The following is a 21,759-nucleotide window of genomic DNA, read 5'->3' on the forward strand; positions in this document are numbered from 1 at the left end:
AATAAAAATTCAGTGACATTGAGCTAATGGCAATTACTAATTTTTGTTTTCCAAAGAAACTCCCAAAGTCATTAGTTCAGAGCAGGCAAGATGGCTCAGCGGGTAAAGAACTTGCCACCAAGCCCCACAACTCGAGTTTAATCTGCGAGACACACAGGGTGCAAGGAGAGAACTCATTCTTGCAAGTTGTCCTCTGACCACCACGGGTGCTCTGTCACAGGGGCACGACTCTGTCCCCCACATACATAAAATAAATAAATACAACTTTATTTTTTTAAAAAGAAAGACCTCATTCATACCATGCTAATTCCTTTTATCCTTACTTTGACATAATAAGCGATGCTGATTTATTAGAACATAATGTGGTGTGGTATGGTGTAACTAGATTTTTATCATTCAGTGTGTACCTTTTAGAAACTAAAGGCCTTTTAATGTAACATTTTTTGAAAACTATTTCATACTTGGAATCAAATGCAGTTTCCCCAGAGATTAACTAATTAATAATTAGTTAATTTTTGAGAGAGGGACTCACTATTTCTCCCTGGCCAGCCTGGAACTCTGTGTGGACCAGGATGCCCCCCAAATCTCAGAGATTCACCTGTCTCAGTCTTTATTTGTGTCAGAATTACAGGCATCATCTAAGTCAGCTCCACAGGAATGTCTAGAAGGAAAGCAAAGGAGCTTTGCATTGTTCTTGCCTCCCTCTTTCCATGTCCTTTTTGTTTCTCCCAATGCTTGCTAGAAGCAATGTCAAGCCTGATGACCCAAATCTTTGGCTGTGAAGGACCTCGTCCTTTCTACCATCTCACACTGGGCAACAGTGAGGCATTTCTAGATTGTTCTGTGCTCATTCCATTTTCTTGAATTTTGAGGTTAAAAAATAGATTGCTAAAACTCCTCGGCTTTAGTTAACTAGATATAACATACTATAATTTTGAACTCCCCAGCACACAGTGTGCTTTCGAGCTATTGCTTAAATTGTCCAGGCTTCAGGTTTTAAGACCACATTATTAATTTCCTCACATTTATGATCTTGGCATATTTTATATTTAATCTTTTATGAAGAATAATTTGACTTTATCTTGGGCTGTGTTTGTGCTAGGCCATCAAATCAGGTGGTGACCCAGTGGGATCAACGAGGACATTAAAACGACTGCAGAAATGGCTGTGGATCAAAAAAGCCAGAGTGCAGAGCCTGGAAGAGATGAAGCCGGTGTTAATAGAGCCCCGTGAGTAAGCTCAGCAAATGGTCCAATGTCTCTGAAGAAGGATTGGCCAGTCTTTTTTTTTTTTCACTTTTCTTTAGTAAGAAATTTTCTACTCACTCCACATACAATCCACAGATTCCCCCCTCCTGCCTCCTCCCAGCCCCCAGCCCTCTCTCCCAAGCCACACCACATCCCCACATTCCCACATCCCCACATTCCCACATCCCCACATCCCCACATCCCCACATCCCCACATCCCCACATCCCCACATCCCCACATCCCCACATCCCCAAATCAAGGTCTCCCATGGGGAGTCAGCAGAGCCCAGCACACTGAGCCTAGGCAGCTCCAGGCCCCTTCCCACTGCACCAGGGCTGCACAAGGCATCACACCACAGGCATTGGATTCCAGAAGCCTGCCCATGCACCAGGGACAGATCCCGACCCCTCTGCTGGGTGTTCCCCAAACAGTTCGAGCCAAACAACTGTCTTCTGTATCCAGAGGGCCTAGTCCAGTCCCATGGGAGCTCCACAGCCAGTTCATGGGCTTCCACTAGTGGGGCCGGTCATCTCTGCACGTCCTCCCATCATGATCTCGATGTCCTCTCTCATCAGTTGGATTCCCAGAGCTCAGTCTGGTACCTGGCCGTGGATCTCTGCATCTGCCTCCATCAGTTACTAGACAAAGGCTCTATGATAACAGCTACATTTTTCGCTAGACCAGTCACCAGATTAGACTAGTCCAGGCACCCTCTGGACCACTGCCAGCAGACCAAGATGGGGTCAACCTTGTGGATTCCTGAGAGCCTCCCCAGCACCCTGCCTCTTCCTATTCCCATGATGTCCTTATCTATCGTGGTATCTCCCTCCCTGCCCTCCCACTCTGTCCCTGTTCCAGCTTGACCCTCCCATTTCCCTATGTTCTCACCCTCCACTCCTTGGCCTCTGCCCCCTGAGCCCCCAAACCTAGTCTGTTCATGTAGATCTCATCCACTTCTCCTTTACAGGGTCATCCATGTGTCCCTCCTAGGGTCTTTCCCTGTTAGCTAGCCTCTCTGGAGCTGTGGGTTGTAGTCTGGATTGGCCACTCTTGTATTAGTGAAATCTGCTTCAATAAGGTCTTAATGGAATTATTGACCTTTGAGCTCTTCTTTATTGTTATTTGAAAACAGAAATCCTAACCGCAACTTTTGAATTTCATCCCATCATTTCCTCATAACAAATCAGGTGAGTGTGCGGTGGATAAAGTTCAGAGGAACAATAAGGGTGTTCTCTGTTTCCATTTCCAGGACACAGAAGACAGTATTTGTAAATTTTCTTATGTGAGTGGAGAAAGGTGCTATGCCTGTGTCATGCAATGCTGATATGTAATTTTTTATTTATAAAACTCTACACCATATTTTTGCTTGCACTAGTTGAGATTCAAATATAGAGCAATTATCCTCAAGTTATTCACATTTTTGTATTTGTAATTATTTCATATATGACAGTAGCCCCTCTTCATATGCAGTTTTGTTTTCCACAGTTTAAATTGGCCAGAATTAACTCATGCCAGAAAATACTAATGGAAAATCTCAGAAATAAACAATTTATAAATGCTGATGTTTGACGATGCCCTGGTCCTTCTATTCAGTGACACAAATCACTCCTTTATCCAGTATATATGCTTTATAGGCTATGTGTACCATGAGAAAGAGAGAGAGAGAGAGAGAACATTCATGTAACTTTTAATGCAGCATATTATTTTAACTGCATATTGCATTAATATTATTAGTCTCTGTGTCTACTTCATAAATTAAACTTAATCAATTATAATCTATAAGCTTGCATACTATCCACAGTTGGATCAACAAGGTCTTGGGAACAATCCCCTGAGGACAAGGACTATTTCATCAAACTCATTGCCACCTTTTCACATAGAAACCTTACTAATGCATTTTATAATACTGAAGATGTGCTACCCTTTTTTTCTGCTTTCTTCCATATTTTTCTTGATATTGCAAAATATTTCAGTGAGATATATATCATGCAAAATATCGATGAAGAAAAATATTAAAATAGAAAAATCTAAATGCAAATATTATTTCAGTACCATCTACAGGGATTTCAGTTCTTTAAGTGAGGCAAATGATTTGATTTATTTCTTTATGATGATTTTTTTATACATATGGCTTCAAATTTTAAAATATTTATGAATAGAAACACTCCAAGTTATGCTTATAGGATGTGAATATGTTTTTTAATTTGTAGTTTTTCCTCAAGTGTCTCTCAATATGCCCTTTGCATATAGGACTATTCATTTAAATCTTATTAATGTTAATCAACAGATACCATTTCAAAAAGTTTGAGGAAAATGTGACTTTTATAAAACAGCTCTGCACACCAAAAGTACTTATTTTTTTAAAAGAATCAGATGATTATAAATTGCTTGGTGAAATTTAACAATCTCCTGTCTTATCCCATGCTGTTCATCCACGTCTATTAAACAGAAAGCACAGTACATACACTTTCTACATGTAATGAAACATTAGTCTTGAGTTTTAACTCATGTTCTTTCATCATTCATCAGGTGGTGATGACACAATGCTATCCTGTGTGAAATTAACCAAATCCCAAGAGAAGAGAGATGTTAACATGTACGCGAGGAAATGGGAAGAACTGGATGCTGGACTGGAGTCTCCTTCTGCACCCGGGGATAGAACCAGCACTTCAAATGGGCACATCCTGGAAGACACAGTGTCTCCTTATGAAGCTGGAGTTCCACTGTGGAAGACCTGGAAACCATTTCCAGAAAACCCTCCCTGGACAGGTGTTGATTTTCCAATTACCCAAGGAGGCCACTGGGGCGGCTGTTGCTCCTGTGGTCACCAACTGCGTCTTAAGTCTTCTTACACAGATATGGATCTCTCGAATATATGGGTAAGTTTTCTTTAAAAACATAGTAAGTCCATCTTCTTAATCTGAAGCTTTGTACTAGTGTGGAGAAACAGATAACAAGGGTGTTGATTAGCCACGTTAATCATAATCAGGAAAATCACCAGAGCTGGGGTTGACTTTCCCAAGAGCAGATACGTGCCCGTGGCTTTTACCATTTACTAATGCTGTATATGTTCTTTGGTGGGTGAGTATACTACAGCACGGGATTTCGCAGAAGCTTCTCTTTAGGTGAATGTGGACTTCAGCTACTGATCAGGGTCAAGGAAATGTTCTTCATGTTGTCTAAACACTGCTGTTTTGATGAGGTTTCACTGCTCAATAATAGCCACCATTAAGGAGGATTTTTTTTTCTGTCATTCTCAAGAGCCTTTCACATGAATTAAATCATCTCAATCACACAATAACTAGATAAAGGTAAGGGCCTGCTGTAATATTCTGCTACTAACCTTTCCCTGTTGTTGTATAAATATGGAAACCACAGCATAGAAATGTTTGAAAAAATGTGAAGCCAAAAAGCTAAAAGGATATGAGGCTATGATCAGGAATTCATGTGGTCATATATTGGAGAAAATATTTTTAATTAATGTTTAATTGTGTTTCCTGTACACTAAGTTACACTCTAGAATTATGGAATATTTGAAAAAGAATTGATAAAGATTACTATAGAATTTATATTTGAGAAAGAATTTATAAAGAATATTTGAGAAGGAAAATTGTAAAGGAAGACTTTATAAACAGATAAATTTGATTTGGTTTCTAGCTCTGCTACTTTTTCAGCTTAGACAAATTATTCAAACCACTTTATCTTAATTTTTTGACTGTCAAATGAGAATAGTAATATTAAACTCACAAGGTATCTGAGAAGACAAAATTAAATACCATAAATCCTCTAAGACTTAAGGGTGTCTGGTCTTGTTAGTGTGGTTCTAAGTTCCTTCCTTAGGTGTACATTATACCTTAATTTCCCTTGAGTTGATTCTGTGTATTCACACAGGATTAATGGGGCATCTGTGTGTATCTAGGAAGTCTGTTCTATGCCATTTTTCTCTAAAGATTAATCTGTCATTAGATAGCAGCTGTATTTTATAGTGCATTAAGAGTCTCTGAAAAATTCCATTTTTTTGTGTGAAATTCTCCCCATGTGCTAAGATTTGCTCAATAAATCTCTGAAGAATGAGGCTGAAGAGACGGCCCAGAAATTAAGAGCTCATATTGTTCTGGAATAAGACCCAAGTTTAGTTCCCAGCAAACACATTTGGTAGATTATAATTGCTTGTAACTCCAGCTCCAGAGAAACTGATGCTTACTGACCTCCCCGGATACCCACACTCCCATGCACATACTCACATACATGCACACACTTAATTAAATATAAGCATAAATATTAAAAATATCTTTGAGGATTAACGCTAAGGTCACCTACAATTAAAGCACCATGATGTGTCTCATTGGTATGGTGACAGTAAGGAAATGAGGGACACTACCTCACAATGGTCACCTGTAGGGGTGGATCTCATCCTTTTGCTGTCATTCTCTTCTGGGGCAGCCAGACGTGGCAGACATCTCTCCAGCAGCTTCTTCAAGAGGAGCTGTCAATATAAAAAATTCGAACCAGCTGTTGAAGACATCGATAGCTTTAGAAGCAAGATCAAAGATGTTGATTCTTTAGCAAATGACAAAGCTGATAAATGGCACACTAAACAGAAGTGCCCAGGGCTTTCTTCAAGAAGAAAATCTGCACTCCCGAACACAGGGATCTCCAGATTCAGCAGCCTGGCTTCAATCTAATTTTTTCAGGCTCATCTAATTACTGTCCGTTACAGTTTTCCTGTGCTGTACTGCCAAAGTGACAATTTGATATTTCTAAAAGCTGCCTTGTGCTTTCCTGCCTCTGAGTCTTTGTGTCTGTGTGATGGTCTCTTCCTGGTGTGTCACTGGTGTGTCACTGGTGTGTCACTGGTGTGTCACTTTCTTTTAGAGCCATTTCTCTAGCCAAGGAGCTCACATCAAATTCTTTGTCCTTTAGAAAGCCTTGTTGGGCCATGCCAGATTGACTCCTTGGTCATTACCTTACTGTTTTGTTATATATCCATCAGACACATATTAATACCTACTATGTGGCATTACAAAATTGGGCACTGGGTTAGAGAGTTAAAAACGTGTATTGGCTTCATAGAGGTTTCCATATTCTATCAAATACAGTATTTGTTAAGCATTTCTTTACTTCCTGTAAAGTCCATTATCCCTAGAATAGAATGAAATAAACGTAAGAGCAACATATGCTGCTTAAATGGACATAGTTTTAAAAACCAATGAACGTTGTTTCTTATTTTACCGTCTTAGAAAATTTCTAAATTATTTATTTGTTTTATATATGTGAGTGTTTTGGGAAACTGTGTCCGGTCCCCAAGGACTGGCACTACAGAGAGTTATAAGCCACCATGTGGGGGGTGAAGCAAACCGGTGTCCTCTGGCAGAGCAGCCAGTGCTCTAAGCTATGAAGTATCTTCCCATGCCTTGTTTCTAAATATCTCGATAACAGCAATTCTTCTTGCTGTTCTGTCCATACAACCAAAGTTTTTCTAATGAACCCAGCTATTCGTAAATTTGGGATTTGGGTACATAAGAGTGTTTGTGGTAGATAAACACAGGGGTATCATTGTCTCCTTCTTATTTAGAGGGTCTTATGTGATTTAGTACATAACTGAGTGGCTGAGTTTATCTGCCAGAAGGTTAAACATATCTGCTGAACATTTGGAATTTTAAATGGTAACGTTAAGCATTCACGACAGGATGGCCTCAGTGGGTTTGGGGAGTGAGTCAAGATTATGTTAGAGTTAAATTGGTTTGGTAAACTTAATGAGACCACTTACACTCAGGGACTTGAGACACTATAGTGAAAGAAGTGAGATGAGTGCAAATTATTATTTTTATATTCTACACCTATATACCATAATGATAGCAAGTGACAACCATCCTGCTTCATTTTAGCAGAGCTGGTATCTTTTTTTTCTGTAGTGATTGCAGAGTTATTATTTGGGTTATTTAACTTTCATTCTACAAAATGAGAAGGCAGAGAGCATTAAGGGAAAAGTTGTACTTCTGAAATGAGCGTTACTATTAACAACAGGAGTCAGAAGAGACGTTTCTGAAATTTTAAAGGGTAAAAGTATGACTAGATTTTTTTTTTAAGTGTACCAACATGCTCAGATATGGTGAAGCTGGGTCTGGGTTCCACAGTGCAGATCTAACATTGACTCATTCTGATTTGACCCTATGAAGTCCCGTTTAGGCTTAGGTTCTCAAGGCTGGCTCTAAAGATCCAACCTTGCACAGACATGAACACGAGAGTGAACCTGAGTGAACTTCCCCCTTTAATTCACTAACTCCAAGTATATACAGAAGTGGCAGTCCCTACTGTGGCCATTGCTCCTTAATGAATCTGCATATCCAAAGTAGCCATTTGCATGGGAAACTTGTCAATATCTCCTAAATAGGACTCCTGAGATGACTAAGTGAAATGTGTTAGATTTCAATCTACAGACGCTAAGCTTAATCCCCAATCACAACACAGAGACTTGTGTTATGATTACAAAGAAGCTATGTTTTATTGGGTTGCGAATATGAGCAAACAGAATCAGACATGGAAATGCATTGTTTGTGAAGGGTCCTTCCCAGAAGTCGAGGTGGATGAGACACAGAGATGTCTAATAGACAGTTAAGTTGCAAGGTTTGAAGGGCCCAAAGAGTGGGAAAAGATAAGTGACTATGGAATTGATACATACTGAAATGGGTAAAGGATACATGCTTAGATTTATAAAAGCATATACTCTGCAAGAGAAACATCCAAGAGAAAAAAACGCTAATGTCCATCTTTTTTAACATCTCTTCTGAGATGAGTGCTTTTGAAAAGGGATTTTTAGATGCATATGAAAAAAGATAATGATGCAGGCAAACCAAAATGATGCTTGAAGCCAAGTGTTTAGAGTCAACTCCTAAGAGAGACTGAATGATACTTATGGTATTTTGAACACTAAGAGCTTGGAACATCTAAGAGGGAAGTGAGGGAACGTGAGATATGGGCTCCAAAGTGACTATGGGTAAGAAAGCAAAGCGTTTGTGTGTTACCAAAAAGGTAAGACCTTTCTGTAGTAGAATATTATTAGAAAAGCAAATATAAGTTTAGTAATCTACCCTGGCATTTTTCAGATTGATACAAAGAATAAATAAAATATTTTTATCATATTAAGAAATAAAAGTGGGTCAGCAAGATGAGTTAACAGGTAAAAACACTTAGAACGAAGCCTGACTACCGGAGTTGAGTTCCTGAAACCCATAAGAAGGAAGATGAAAACTTATTCTCACAAGCTGTCCTCTGCCTTCCACATAAACATTGTGGCATGTCCATGCGCATGCATGCGTGCATACACACACACACACACACACACACACACACACACACATACACACAAAGAGGGAGAGAGAACAACACACATATACACACATAAATGAATGTAATTTAAAAAAGAAATAGAAGTGATTTAGATATAAATAAGTGAGCTATATACAGTTCTGTCTTCACAGCTTGGCACAGTTTAGTGTCTTCTAGGATGAAGGAACCAAAGTTGAAGAACTGCCTGATCAGAATGGTCTATGGCCATGTCAGTGAGAGATTCTCTTAGTTGATGACTGAGAAAGGAGTTTTCAACCCACTGTGGGTGGCATTATCAGGAGAGCCAGCTACACATGCACCATAGAGCAAGGAAGTAAGCTGCATTCCTCCATGGTCTCTGCTTCAGTTTCATTCTACCCTGACTTTCCTCAATGATGGACTATTACCTAGAAATATAAGTCAAATAAACATTTTCCTCCCAGCACAGTGCTTTCGTTCATGGTGTTTATCACAACAGAAAGCAAACTAGAACATCTACCTAAAATATTTTGAAGTTTATTTTTATAGAAACAATGCAATATCATTTGAAACTGATAGCAAGAAATGATCTTTAAGGAAGAAGGAATTCAGAAGCCAGAAAGAATAGAAAGCACAATGAGAAGCCATAAAGAATCCAAATATTAAGGGCAGAGAACTGAAAGTAAGAGTGACTAATAGCTCAACAGAAGTCAAACAGGTAAGGTTTTGACCGAGTATTTGAAGAAGGTAGGAGAATAAACAAAGCTCTGTGTGAAGGTATCCGAGGATGAGAAAGCCAGCTCACCCAGATAGTATAACAAACCGAAGCATGAATAATGGAAATATTTTTAATGAAGCCATTTCGGTGTGAAGAACAGAATCTGTGCTAAAGCTATGGAACAACAGCAACAAAAAAGAACAAAACGATCTACTGTTTGTCTCCTTGTTGCAATGGGAAACAATGGATTAAAATCATCTTGTTATAGTATTCTTGGAATACACAGCCCTACTTTTAACGCAGTATGAAAATGTACAGACTGCCAAAGAAAACCAGTGGTCTATGAGAAGGATGGTGTATTAGGTAAACCAGTTTCTCTCTAACCCTTTAGCAGTTGAGTAGATTCGAGAATGTGCAGAGTTTCCCACGGAACAACCCTAAAGTGATTTGTTACCCTCTCCGTTTCTTTATTCTGTAATTCTGGGAATCCTTTCCAGTAGCATTGATCTTTACCTGACCCTCCAACGAACAGGTCACATTATTACCTGATTAATTTATCTGACATTTAATCTGGTCCGTTTGATAGGCTTGAGATACATAAAACACACCTCTGGGTATGTCTGGGAGAGCAGTTTCAGAGATAATCAGATCGTAAGAATTCTTATGTAAGGAACCAATAATTTATGCATTGGTGGATTCAAACTTTTATTATACTACTCAGACATGACAGAATCGTGGAAGACCATCTGTGGACACTCCCTTCTGTGGTGGCTTGACTCTTTTCTGGCTGCTATGGTGTGTAGTGCACTGCTTCACCACGCCCTCTCAGGCTCTGTGGACTACCTCTAAAGCCATTCACAAAACAAGGTCTTCCCCCTTGAGCTATTTCTGCCACCTCTGTTTATCAGTGACAAGAAATCTAATATAGCCAGTTTAAGTGACTGGTTCTACTTGACTAACAATCCTGAAGTGCACATCTAAATGCCACTGGAATCTATAGGGCTAGGGATAAACTGATTCATCCAATATGCCCTTTTACCAGGCCCCTGTGTGCGTCACACAAAGGTGTGTGGTATCTCTCCTAATTTTTAGTATATGAGCTACTTCCTCAATTTTTGCCTTTCATTGCTTTTTATTTGATGACTTTTTAAGCATTTAAACTACCGGGCAAATAGGTAAGAATTCAAGGAATGCCCTACCAGTTAAAAATCATTGTGAAAAGGAATCGTATATAAGGGGGATGCACAAAGAATGCAGAGTGGTAGACAGGGTAGATAGTAAAAAAGGACAAATCTAACTTCACAGACTTTTTTTTTCTTCTTCTTAGTCATATCATGTCCTTACCAAAACTGTCTGTGGGCTCACAGAAAGGAGTATTTTTGACTCAATTAATATTAACATATGATAAGAAGACAGCTCACACATCTGTCTGGAGGAAAGCAGGGTATACACCATCAGTGAGTAATTCCTCATACTTCAACATGCCATGCTTCAACTCTAAGGCATCAAAAATCATTTGTTGGCAGAGCAGTAAACTTTGCTTATGCTGGAATTAAGGTGTGATGCAGATGTATTTGGAGAACTTGCAAAAATAAAGGCATTGTAAATGATAATATGGATTGAGAATTTTGAAGAGAAAAATAAAAAAATGTGATACAAAAAGATACCCACACTTCTTGCACTCAACACTGAAATTAATGAACCTCAAAACAAATATTCTAAAAATAATTTTAAAAGCTTTAAATGAGCAAGAACAAAGCATTAATTATGAATAATCTACATGACAAAATTTTAATTATAGTCAGTATAATGCTTGATGGAGAGAGAATCAGCACTTACCCAAGAAAATAATTTAGAAGATACCATCCATTTTACTATTTCCTTATATACCAAATTCTTGTCAAACAACCCCAAAGCTGCTCAGTGTGTAACTCTGGGATGTTAGGAGAATGTAAGTGTGTGGGTGGTATGGTAGGTGAATGAGCTACTATTTCATATTCATATAGAGCAGTCCACGTTATCTCATTTATAGGAAATATTTAAAACAGAACAAATAAGTACATCCTTTCATGTAAAAATTCACTGGGCTGCAAATACCCTGTATTAATTGTATAATCCCTGTACAAGATCTAGCCAGACATGCAAACATATTTTATGTTCTTAAAAAGTAAGCCTATGAAAGAAACACTTAAAATACAAAGCATTGCAACAGTATCTATTGTCAGGTTTATGGGAAACTCTTTAGGTGAGTTTGAAGAAAGTAATTTCTAAATGTGTACAAAATGTTTAACTGTCATTTCTAATAAAAATATTTTACAATAAGAAATAAAGATGAAATGAGAAAATGTAATTGCTTTGTGTGAAGTATTATTCTCAAAGTCCAAGATGAATAGAGATATTATTAAATTAGACTTTTGAGACTTAATAGAACATTTAAGCCAATGTAATATTTTGAGTTGAAATTTGTCACTTCTCAACCACAGAATCCTCATGGATGTTAGTTAGAAGAAGAGATCTGTGATTGAACACTAGAACTGGTACAGAAACCTAGACTTTCTTCCAGAATGAGTTACCTTTCTGATTTGTATCAGTTTTCTTGTTGCCATGACAAAATGGCTGATGAAAGCCACTTAAGGAAGGAAAGGTTCGTTGTGGCTTACAGTCTGAGGGCCCACTTCATCAAGGCAGACAAGTCATGGACACAAGAGCTGGAGGCAGCTGGTCCATTTTTCCCAGTCAGGAAAACAGAGAGATGAATGCTGGGTCCTTGGTTAGTTTTCTCTTTTCCATTCACTCCATACAATACTACCACCCACTTAAGGGTGGGTCTTCCACCTCAGTCAACCAAGCCTAGAAGACATGCTGAGAAGTTTGCCTCTCTAAATCCTGACAAGTTGGCAGTGTGGACCAGCACAAGACACCCCCCTCACCATCACCACCATTTTGTTTGTTTACTTATCCAATTGCATCAAATTAAGGAAAAAGTTGATATTCCATACAATAAAATCTTTCTAAAGTTAACATAAAATGACATGAATAGTATTCATGATAATTAACTGTAACTATAAGTTGGCTTCCATAGAATGTTGAAATCAGTTTCATTGTTGGATCAAATGGAATAAGGACAATCAACATCCATCTGAAGTGGACCCAACTGTGTTCATTAGCCACTGGAAAATTGCAGCTCCTTAGTTAGAGATGAACATTCTGTTGTGGTCAGTACCATAAAGCAGATCATCAAAGATGGACTTCAAAGTCTGGGAATAGAGAAGGATGAACGCTTGAACATTTCATATGATGAGTGTAGTCAGCATAGCGTGCAGAACCCATTTGCCTTCCATGGAAAGGAAATTTCCTAATTCAGTGTTACTGAGCAGGTTAATGACAGAGTTAAATTGTGTGTGTGTGTGTGTGTGTGTGTGTGTGTGTGTGTGTGTGTATGCATGTGTGTTATCATCCAAAGGAATGAAATTTTCAACTTGAACTCAACTGAGTTTTAGTTTAGCTTTATCCCTTAGTAGGATCTCTTAGTAGTATCAGTATGCTGAATCTCTATTAGCTTCCAGCTCATGCTGAGGACAGGCAAGAGCTATCAAGCTCTTTTCATCTCTCATATTTTGTGACATAGTGGTACGTGAAGGAAGGCAGTCTACATACTGAAGGAGAGCCTTAAAGATTTCCTCCTGTGCTTCCCAAGCTGCACCTGCCCCTTCAAGGAAGTCTGTTGACCCTATTCAGATAGGCATGTGTGTTTTTTCCACAAGCTATTTTAGGTTTAGAGTTTTATTTTTATATTTTCCTGAATGACTGTACTTCTGGTGTCCTGTCTTCCCCCTTCCCTTTTGTTCTCTGGATACAACACCAGTTATAACTCAAACAAGGTCAGACAGAACAAGCAACCATGCATGTGAATTCACCTCACTCATGTTCCTCCTAGGACTTCCTGACCACAAAACCAACTGTCAACATTTTCACTCTTTGGAGCTAAGATGGGCCATGTCTCTCAGAGAAATATTTCATAATAATTGTGTGTGTGTGTGTGTGTGTGTGTGTGTGTGTGTGTGTGTGAGAGAGAGAGAGAGAGAGAGAGAGAGAGAGAGAGAGAGAGAGAGAGAGAGAGAGAGGTGTCAAGTCAATTCTTTGAAAAACAAAACAAATAAAAAAGTAAAGTAAATTGTACAAGGGGACACAAGAGTAGGAGTTTCATAGTGTAAAGCACTGGATTTCAGCCAGATACTTCCTGTGTCACCATCATCTACCACACACATGTGCACATGCTTACATACCACTGCCAACTTGAATGATTTGTGTCTGTACACTCTAGTTCTGATCACATGTTGGAACTGATACAATGATATTCGTGGCCTCAAGAGACGCATAGCATTTACTGTGCTTTTGGTGGCTTTTTTTTAATACTTTATTTATGTCAGGAATCAGTGAGGTGGGATTATTTTCCTTATTTCAGTGATTGAAATTCGAAGCTCAAGGACATTAAATAATTCACACAATATAGTAACTGGTGGCAGTGCTGGATTTTAAGATAAAACCTTTAAGAACCTAAAGGTTTCTGAAAAGAATGTGGCTTTATAATTTTTGAGATGTGGTTAGCATCCTTACTTTACTAATCTGTAATAAATAAAGGCATTCATTCCTAACTTACAGTGTGTAATGAAATGAAACAAATGAATTACACGAAGTCTGTGTGGGTATTTGTGGTCTTACTAAATAGAGCCCCTACCTTCAAGGAACAATATGCCATTCCTCAATCTTATATTATTGGGCAAAATTGACTGCCATTCTATAGATGGAAAAATTGAACCATATAATTTGAGTGAATTAGCTGAGTTTCCATAGTTCTGGGGACAGAGCTGGTACCAACATAAACCCAAATTGTAGTCTAAACTTTAATATAACTAAATTTCCTTTAATTGTACATTATATGTGGATAAATATGGCATTAAGGGACAGAGTGTGAGCTCCATATATGAAGACAAGTGAGTCTGGCCTTGAAGTGCACCTGTCCTATTATTTTTCTGAAATTGATAAATTTCTTGATGTCTCCCAGTTTCTGTTTTTTTATGTACTGACTGAAAGAACTGAGCAAGAACATTACATCTGTGAGGGATCAGGCATTTTCTTAGGTGTGGGCCACAGAAACAACTAAATAGTCTCTATTATGGGCACACCATTAGCATTTCTCAGCAACTCGGCATCTCAGGCCAGAATGCTGCTTTGAATGCACAATGCTGGTTTGGGGTAGTTATTCTTTCCTATAGTTTATCCAATTTCCTCATGGGAGATAAAGACAGGGTGACCTCACCCTAAACGTTCAGTAAATATCAGACAAGGTTGTTTTTGCCTTTCCGATGTTCCAGGGACTTTATGCCTGTGGGTCTCTGCTGACCACAGGACTGGGGAGCATGCTGGCCTCACCATTGTGCATCGCTGACATCCCAAATTATCACTGCGTTAACAATGTCTAACACATGTAAAACGACTTAGCTTTAAAAAACTCATCTACTTTATCATAGCCTGATGTCATACACATTTCATGATATTTTATTTCAGGGTAAAGATATAACTCCAGGTCATAACAGTATTTTTCATAGGAGAATGAAAAATGAAGGAAAAAAATTCATGTTCCCCTTCCTTCCTGGGTAGTTGTAAAACAAGTAGTTGAATTCACTCTAAAATTCCTTATGAATATTCAGTGTACAATCTTTATGCATCCCATGGTTTCCTGCTATTAAATACAACCACACTGATGAATAATTGGGTTAGAAATATACCCTTATTACAGCTAACCTCAAGCTCAACCCAAAGCCAAGGTGCATGTCATCCAGGAAAAGGACTCTCAGATAAAGTATACATCAAAAGCAAGAACTTATTTATTCTTATGCTCAACAACTGGAATATTCACATTGTTCCAAATAAGGAGAAAATACTGAATTTTTTTAAAAATGACTTGCAATTTAAATGGGACAAAAATGAAAATATTCACACAAAAATGAAAGGGCAACTTTAATGATAATAGCTATTGCCTCTATGTGGTTCCACGAAGGTCTTTAATGGGCAGATCTGACCTAGTCAAGGGAGCAGAAAACACTTTGATGACATGGTTAGTTGAGTTCAAATCTAATGAGTTGAACTTAATTAGCCCAAATTAAAAATGAGAGAAAAATGGTCAGAACGGACAGGGAAGGAATCTCTTAGAAGACGAGGCACAAAGTAAGACAGAGGAAGGGGCCATACGAGACCTTCCAAGCTACCCTGAGTTTCATTGTTTGTCTTCTAAAAACAGTGGAAAGCTGCGTAAGTGGGGATGATAGCTTTTGTTTGCTCATTTCTTATTTGCTTGTTAAAGGCATGGAGGGAAGTAATTAAGTTTGCATTTTGAAAAGCTCGCTACATATGGTGAGAACAGTGTGTGGAGGGGCAAACAGACAAAAGATGATGGGTACTTGAACAATGGTTGAATAAAGACAGAGATTAATGAAAATCCTCAGGCTCACAGACTATATCCCCAGAATACGCATTTCTCTAAATGACAGAAATGCCACTTTTAAAAGTCATCTTTTGTGATGTCAACCAAAAAGCCCCATCCACTTTAGGACATATGGTCACAGATGACAGCAGAGAAGTGATACAATGACATGGCGGTATATTCCAATTCTGCCCTTGATTTTTAAACTCAGGAGCTCATAGCCACCATCATGGCTTAATGGAATCATTACCAGTGGATAAGGAAATGTCATCCATTTGCTTCCCCCATTCCACTTGGACATAGGCCATTGTTTCCACAGAGTGGCTGGGAGCCACGCAGGGTTTCAAGGGAAATTGGCCTTTCAGAGGGGCATCTGAATAGATAATGCATATTGCCACCGTAAAATCTCTAATGAATATTAAGGGTGGCTTTCATTTGTGGTGATTGAAATGAACTCATAAATTCTCTCTAGGATGCGGGAATTTTTTCCCTCCCCGTGGAGAGATTTAATGGATTTGCGGCATTCTGAATGATTTGGCAAGAAATCAGAGGTATCAGTGCAGTCACCCGCAAAGGGCATTTAGTTTCTAGCATGTGATAGTCAACCACCACAAAATATTTTCTGTAAGAACTTAGAATGATTGATGCAAGCCACCGTAAGTCATGACAGGGTGTCAACTGAAAAACTGGAAAAAGAAGTGGTTAAAGGCACCACAGCTTTAGAAACAAATTTGACTTTTAGAGAAGGGTTATTTCCTTTTAGAAAAAAGAAAAGTTAGAGCTGCCAGTTGCAGGAAATTTAGATCAGTTGTTTGTGGCAAAGGACATTGTATTTTGAGGCCACTGAGAGTTCCTCCTGCTCTCTCTGTATGGAACAGATTAAACTGTTCTCACTTGGTGATAAATACATCAGAAAAAGCTGTAACAGGAATACAGTAGTTGTAGTAGTTAATGGTACAGCTTCCCGTCAAAACAGTATTCTTCGGGTTTCTTAGGCCAGTTCCCATTTTATGTATGCTATTTTTTGATGAGTTAATTTTTTGCATTTGCATAATCTATAACTTTGAGAGTTCTGTGGAACTGAAGATGAAAACTGAAGGCAAAGAATTCTGAGGAGCATTGCTGTCTATGTGGGACTGGGGTAACAGGATGGATTCTGAGAAGCACAAGAGAAATCTATCAAAGCAGCAGGTTAGGGTTAAACCTAACTCTTGTTTTTGTTTTTGTTTTCGAGACAGGGTTTCTCTGTGTAGCTTCGCACCTTTCCTGGAACTCACTCTGTAGACTAGGCTGGCCTTGAACTCACAGAGATCCACCTGCCTCTGCCTCCAGAGTGCTGGGATTAAAGTCGTGCGCCACCACCGCCCGGCTAAACCTAACTCTTACTTAATGTGTGCATGTGGGAAGAAAATGGAAAACAACCCAGAGAAGAAATTGCCTTCTAACATCTTCATAACAAGCAAAAATTACCTGAAACTTAGAATGCAATGATAGAAATGGTAAAAGAGTCCTTCATTTTATTATGTGAGAATATTTCCAGAGAAAGCAAATATGTATTGTTATTTATACTTTCAGCACCCAGAGAAAAAATAGTCCCAGGGGACTTTATTCTGTTGAAGTGGTGAATTATTTCCTAAGTCAATTCTATGACCCTACTTCCTTATGAGTAGGCAAATTTGCAGGATATTAACCCAAATCTGCAGGACATCAACCCAAATGTTCAGCATTTCTTTACATGAGGAAAAACCCACCACGATTTAAGGCCTGAGTTCTTTGCATACTAGATGACAAAGATTGACTTGGGAGAGATCTTGATGATTGTTGAGGTGGCTCTCAATGGGCTTCCCTTGTATGGAAAACCCCTTCATTTGTAAAGATTCTAGGCTGGAGAATATGCCAGGTAGTACTAGCTATTGTTTCTTAGTTGTAAAACAATAGATATAACAGGTGATCATTAAGGCCCTCCATGGGTACATATTCATGAGTCAGCTTTGTAACAGAGGGCATAATAGTTGCTTTCTGTTTCATTATTTAAAAACTGCCACTTGGAGAAAAGGGCTTGATTACCACAAAAAGATCAACCCTTTATGCCACAAATGATGAATATCTTTCAGTATACAACTTTAAGATGGACAAGAAGAAATGTGTTCTTCTAACTGTTCTTTTATTGATTCCAAATAAAATGGTTTCTGTTTCACAACTGATTAGAACATTATAAGTAACATTTCTGGTTTCGGTTCCGTGAACTAACAGTAGAAGAACTAGCTAAAATTTTTAATGCTTGCCTACTCCAGGGTTGCTTATCCAGAGTTTTTGGCATTGGGCATTTTTCACAAGCTCCTTATGTGACATATTTTGTTTGTTTGTTATCAAAGTTTGGTAATAGCTAATATTCAAGAACATTATGATTGGCTGACAATGGTCTCACACCTCTCATGGTTGCCACAGATAAAGTCCAGAGGGACTTTTGTGCTTTCCAACTGACTTCGTTAAAAATCCCATCAGAGTTTCTGGGACTTTTTTTTTTTTTTATAAATTGTGGAATAGAAAAAATTCCAAGCAAAGGGTTAAAAAAAAAAAAAAACACCACAAGGCTGCTCACCACATATCTTCTGGGCTTTTGCAAAAATAATTTTGAATGTAAGTAGCTTTCCTAATTGTAATGTTTATTTTCTTTGATTCCTGTGTAAACGAAGTCTGGCTCTCTCAGAACAATTATTGTCTGTTTTCAATTTTAGCATCTGAACTTAAGAGGCCTCTTTCATTTTCCTAGCTACTGTTTTCAGTCTTCTCCCTGAATGTTTTATTGGACTGCCTTCCATGGTTCTAAGAACCATTAAGACTTCTCTCAAACACCATTTTTTTATGATCATAGGACCCTAAAACAGCATCCTTCACAGTCCCTGAAGGGTGAAAGTCATTCCCTCTTTCAGAGAGCTAAAGAAACCCGTGGTTTGCTAACTATGAAGCTTACTTGCTCAGAGTAAGAATCTTTAATATAGTCTGGTCATGATCTTTAAGTCCCAAGGTGTTTGAACCATTCTACTAGGTCTGAGTGGGATTTTTGAGGCTGTGTGCATAATTGTTTGTGGTGCTTTGCACTGGATAATACTAACATTACCCTCCCTAAAAGATATGTGCCAGAGGTTTCAGTTGATACAATATGGCCCTTTCTCTGCTTTAAATGTTTTATTTTATCTACTTATTTGTTTTTAATTTCTTCATTGAGAGTCTCATCCAGTTTATTTGCCTCATATTCTTTTCTGCCTTCCAAGGCCTCTTAGATCCAACCCTCCCCGTGCAACTTTAGGTTCTCTCTCTTGAAACAAAAACAAAATATCAAACTATAGAAAAAGACCTAAAAAGCTTGGGATCAGATTGTCTTGGCCAACTAATCCTAAGCATAGGGCCTGTCTGCCCTGTAATGTGGTTAATATCCTCAATGTCATTCCATTAGAGAAAACTGTTTTGCCCTTTCCCAGGAGTTACCATTTGGGATTATCTTCTTGGTTAGAAACAAGACTTTGTGCCCATCTCCCCCATTCACGCTGGGATTTTGTCTGGTTTGAGTTTGTTGTACAGTCTTAGGCATGCTGACACAGTATCTGTGAGTTCATGTGTACACTGGCCCTGTTATATCTAGAGAATACTGCTCCTTAGATGTTATCCACCACCGCTGGCTCTTATAATCTTACCACCTCCTCTTCTGCATGAATCCCTGAGCCTTGGGGAGAGGGGTATGATAAAGACATTCCATTTGTAGCTAAGTGGTCTAGAGTCTCTACTTTCTGCATGTTATCCGATTGTCGGTCTCGATGTTTTCATTGTGACATTTCCATCATTACCCTCTACTGCAGGAAGCTAGTCTGATGACTGTTGAACGATGCACTGATCTATGTGTATAGTATAGTGGTATGTTATTGGGTTACATTTTATTGCTATGTTCATTTCCCCAAATCACAGTAGTAGGTCTCTTGACCTATCTAGTCCAGGTTCTTATCCTCAGTAACAGTACTAGGTATGAGCTCTGTCTCATGGAGTAGGCCTGTGGTGGTTTGAATAGGAATGGACCCTATAGGCTCATATATATGAATGTTTTGTCATTAGGAAGTGGCACTACTCATAAAGGAATAGGAGGTATGGCCTTGTTGGAGGAAGTATGTCACTGGGGGTGGGCTCTGAGTTGTCAAAAGCCCAAGCCAGGCCCAGTGTCTCTGTCTGCTGACTGTGAATCTGGATGTAGAACTCTCAGCTACTTCTCCAGCACCATGGCTGTCTGCATGCCACCATGGTCTCCACCATAATGATAATGGTGGGACTAAACCTCTGAAACGGTAATCAAGCCTCAGTTAAATTCTTTCTCTTATAAGAGTTGCCTGGGTCATGGTCTCCTCATTGAAGGGTTCACAACATGCCCCCACGGTTGGGCGTGTTTGCATATGCCTGGCGGACACTTCTGCCTAGCCAGTTCCAGGTCAAGATAGCCATTTCCAGGTCAGGGCGTCTCGCATGACCAGGATCTGTGACTTTGCATGTTTACGTAAGCGCGCAATGTAGCCATGGGATCTACACACACGTGGAGTAGTGATGTCGACCTGTGCATGCCCAGCCTTTAAAATCCAGCGCCATGTTCCCAGTTCCTTCTTCTTCTTCTCCACACACATGTTTCCTACATACCTGCACACTCTCTGTCCCTTTATCTTTAATAAAACTCTTATTAGTGGATTCTGTCGTGTTTCGTGACATTTCCTTGCAGGGTAAGAGCACAGTGTGGCCAATTAACTAACACTCATAACAATAGAACACTGACTAAGACAAGGCGTTAGTTAACTCCAAACCAAAACTGACTGGTTGTTCCCCTACCATTTGTGCTGCTATTGCACCAGGAAGCATATCTTGAAAGCAAGTTGTCATCATAGCTTGTAGGGCTATTAGCTGGGGTGAAATTGATGATTATACTGATAGCACATTCTAGAACTATGAATAATGGCTAGCAGGGGTGAAGCTTCCATTTGAGTATGCACTAGATTTCTCCATGTTCTAAGCCATAAATATGTGGTGTCTTCAGCAACAGAGTACTACTGTCATGTTTTGGGGAGAAGCCAATACTATTGGCAGCAGCCTGTAGAGTTTGGGGGGCATTCTCTGGGAACACCATTGCCAATAATTCAAGGAGATACAACAAAATCCTGATTTGTGAGAATAATCATTTGTTTTTGAAACTGAGTCATTCTTTCTGTAATTTGCTCTCCCATCCAGCCTTGAAACTCTTAGATATCTTTTACTTAATTTAATTATCAAACTTAATTGTTGTGACAGTGTAAATTAACAATATCTTATAAAAAAAACTTAAAGGATCTCCCTTCACTACCACACAACTTAAATCGAATCAAAGGAACTCCCATGCATACATGTTCACAGGCAATGAGCAACCAAACAGCATGGTCTTTGGGAAAAGTGTTCGTCTCATACAAGTTTCTTTCTTCTTTTGCTTGTGCTCAGTGTGATTCTCCAGCCAATGAGCCTATGACACCAATGGTAGAGTCCTCCCCCTGACATTACATCCAAATGACAGGTTTTCCAGGGGAAAAAAAACCCCTCCCCAGCTTCTTTATTTCCTTTGTTTCTAGATAAATTTTATGATTTCATGTATTGGTTCAAAGACAGATCTAAGTACTACATTTTGCATGCCAGGTTTTCTTTTCATGTTTGGAAGAATTTTAGTTGAAGAAGTGCATTGATTTTTAAACTTCTTATACCACATATTTCAGATTTAAAAGAAACAGAAATCTTGATAAACTTATTTCAATGTAATTCAATTATAAATTTCCTTTACATTTCTTAGGATGCCACAAAATATTTTATACCACCATTAGTTATGCAATTCCAGTAACAGAAACGAATGCTACCTTGAAGACTTAGTGTTATTAATTAAATTCTTTACTTGCATAAATACAGCATGAGCATGTTGTTTGCCAGAAAGTCATAATGGAACTGCACA

The 21,759-nt window shown here is 38.8% G+C and overlaps 1 protein-coding gene across 1 annotated transcript in view; it reads left to right on the top strand.

The window, feature by feature from the left end:
- The first annotated feature begins 3,827 nt into the window (after positions 1 to 3,827).
- Samsn1 (SAM domain, SH3 domain and nuclear localization signals 1) overlaps positions 3,828 to 21,759 on the top strand; it is an 85,014-nt gene continuing 67,082 nt past the window's right edge. Inside the window, exon 1 of the mRNA XM_028874776.2 lies at positions 3,828 to 4,127. Within this exon, the coding sequence (XP_028730609.2) occupies positions 3,843 to 4,127 (285 nt within the window). The 5' untranslated portion in view covers positions 3,828 to 3,842. The remainder of the gene's footprint in view (positions 4,128 to 21,759) is intronic.

Source organism: Peromyscus leucopus, chromosome 12 (genome assembly GCF_004664715.2).
Source record: "Peromyscus leucopus breed LL Stock chromosome 12, UCI_PerLeu_2.1, whole genome shotgun sequence".
Lineage (NCBI taxonomy): Eukaryota > Metazoa > Chordata > Mammalia > Rodentia > Cricetidae > Peromyscus > Peromyscus leucopus.